This window comes from Octopus bimaculoides, chromosome 2 (genome assembly GCF_001194135.2).
Source record: "Octopus bimaculoides isolate UCB-OBI-ISO-001 chromosome 2, ASM119413v2, whole genome shotgun sequence".
Lineage (NCBI taxonomy): Eukaryota > Metazoa > Mollusca > Cephalopoda > Octopoda > Octopodidae > Octopus > Octopus bimaculoides.
The window spans coordinates 107,892,383-107,895,106 of record NC_068982.1 but is presented as its reverse complement, the minus strand read 5'-3'; the positions used below and the strand labels follow the sequence as shown (position 1 = coordinate 107,895,106).

Below are 2,724 nucleotides of genomic sequence, written 5' to 3'. Positions count from 1 at the left end.
GAGAGAGAGAGAGAGAGAGAGAGAGAGAGAGAGAGAGAGAGAGAGAGTTCATCGGCCATGAGATTTAAAAGCTATTCTATGTTGCTAATGTCTTGGGAAAATCTCACAATTCCCATTTCCCTCACTCTGAAGTCAACAGCGATCAAGCTTCCATTGTTCAATATCGTTGATACCATTGATATAATTGTATCCTTTTATATATAACTAGCAAATGCCCACCCCGTCCATTGGACGGTTTGTATAGGTGAAGAGGGTTAACTTGGGCGGTGTTAAGTTGTGGAGATGCTTGGTGATTGTATGGAGTTGTTACTTTTGGTTTGGGCATTAAAGATTCCTGAGACGTTAAAACTGTTGACTGCTTCTTCTAATTAAGGAAAATTGATTGATAGTGTATCTTAACACAGTGAACCTTTCCAAAATTGTCATGAGGCCAATAAAATGAAGGAAAGGTGTTCAGCCCACAATATATACAACTTCCAGTGGAATTGGACATCATAATTAACCTTAAACTTTTTGCTCTCAAACACTTTCACATTAGGATAAGCACAATGTACACTTCCATAGTACATACCTCATATTGATACCTATACGTCAGACTGAACGCTGTTTTATCTCCAAAGTGAATATTGCAAGTAATATTTAAGCAATAAACAGTTCTTTGGCTTCTGCATTTGACGATTGGGATCTATTTTAAAACGGGGGCCACAGTATTTTGTTAACGAAACACTTTGAAACTTGGAACACTGGTAGAATGTGTCATATAAAACATCTTTTTCTCTTAGTCTTCTTAAAAAAAAAAGAAATCCCTAAGTTATTCCATGTTAAAGTTGTCGTATTTCTATAATTTCAACCAATCACTGACGTCCATTCAGCCGATATAAATTAAGTGCCGACTACATAAACAAACGATTCTGAAACAATTCTATCGGTGATAAAATTATTATTTCCTTGTCAAAAAATGGCTGAAGCATATTGGCAGTAGCTAATAAACCTTTCTATTATAGGCTAACCCTAACCCTAACCCTAACCTTAGGGTTAGGGTAAAACAGCAAATTTAAAAAGAAAAAAGCAAATAGAACGAAGAAAAAAAAAAGAAAATGAAAAAAGCAAATAAAACGAAGTAAAAAAAATGTCAGAAGTTATGGAGATTAAATACGCTTTACACCGCTTAATCAGCCAAAGGAGTAAATATAAACAACTGAATACTTGTCAGTGATTAGTTGAAATTATCGAAATAAGACAATTTTTTACATGAAATAAATTCGAATACAAAAATATTTTTCTGTTCTATAACACAAAAAATAGATAAGTATGCGAAGTTTGAAAGTCTTTCGGTACCAAAAACACTACGTAAAACATTAATGAAAACTGTGGCCCCCGTTTTAAAATAGATCCGACGATTGTGGCTTTATGTCTTTTATTTCAATTTTCAGTGGCGTAGTGGTAAGAACTATGAGATAAGTAACATTAGTTTCGAATAAAAATATAAATGGAAGTTTTAATCACTTGATGGACAGGCAGACAGAAACTGCTACTCAATAAAGGCGCAAAAATGCTTAGGGAAGTCTCTCCTCTCTCAAAAACTGACACAAAAAGAGTTGAAACTCGGGGGTGAAATTACACAATGTGCAATAAAATAACATAAGGCATGTTCTTTGCAAATCAATTTTATCTCGGAAGGCAATCTATATGAACCTACGTGTTAAATTGATGTATTACATGGGGCAAGTCGCAGACTAAACAATAAAAATCAAAAATAGTCAGTTTCAAAGTAGGGCATTTTCGGAAGAGTAACAGTAACCTAATCGGAAAAGTAGGTAATCACAGAAAGGACTAACCTTAAAGGGCTTTCAACTCCATGGAAATAACTATTGGAGGGCTGCCTTGTAAATCACATTCGTTGTCAATCCTCTGGGAGCGTAGTAAAATAGATTGGCCGAGTTTCCAGCTCTGGAACAGCCTACATACAGCTGCCTGTGTGAAAAACATGGAGTGCTGAGGTCCAGCCCAACCACTTTGAGTGACTGCCCCTGGGCTTTGTTGATGGTCATGACAAAGCTTAGACGTACGGGGAACTGTACCCTTTTCATTGGGAATACACAGTCAATTGGAATTAGTGGTATTCGGGAAATGAAAACAATGTCACCAACCCCTTGACCTGTTATGATTTTAGCCTCGATAACGTCATCCAACAATTGAGTTACAACCAATCGGGTGCCATTGCAAAGCCGAGGAGGTTCCAAGTTTCTCAGCAGAATAATTAAACCTCCAAGTCTGAGGCAGAGTTTGTGAGGTGGCATTCCCAACAGTTCTTGGGAGTTTAAAAATTCTGTTGGGTAAACCATTACTTGCGTTGGATCCGTTATTGAATCAATGGACGCATAGATTCGCTCCTGAGTTGGAAGTTGTTGAAGGAGGCACATGTTAAGAGCTTGGACGGTGGCGTTTGTTGGAGCTAAACTGGCCCTTTCATACATCCATTGGTGACTGTTATATGGACTGTTAGATATGTAATTCGTCTGACGTTCCGTGTGTCATGTGGTTCGTCTGAGTTCATTGTTTCATTGTTGTTGTCTTGTGGGACTGTCGTAGTAAAATGTCATTGATATATATATGGCGGACATGACTTTTGTTTATTCATAACGAACATTGGGTGAGTGCGTTCTTTGTATGTAATTGAACAATAAATGTAATAATTAAATTGTATAACTCGTTATGTTATCT

The 2,724-nt window shown here is 36.9% G+C and overlaps 1 protein-coding gene across 1 annotated transcript; it reads right to left on the bottom strand.

The window, feature by feature from the left end:
- Window positions 1-1,868: 1,868 nt before the first annotated feature.
- On the bottom strand, window positions 1,869-2,423 carry LOC106876741 (uncharacterized). Its single transcript, XM_014925430.1, has one exon. The coding sequence runs from the start codon at window positions 2,421-2,423 to the stop codon at window positions 1,869-1,871; it is 555 nt and encodes a 184-aa protein (XP_014780916.1).
- Between the last annotated feature and the right edge of the window lie 301 nt (window positions 2,424-2,724).

Bases quoted from the DNA above. Each gene is read 5' to 3' on its own strand.
- LOC106876741 (XM_014925430.1), bottom strand. From the start codon at position 2,423: ATGTGCCTCCTTCAACAACTTCCAACTCAGGAGCGAATCTATGCGTCC.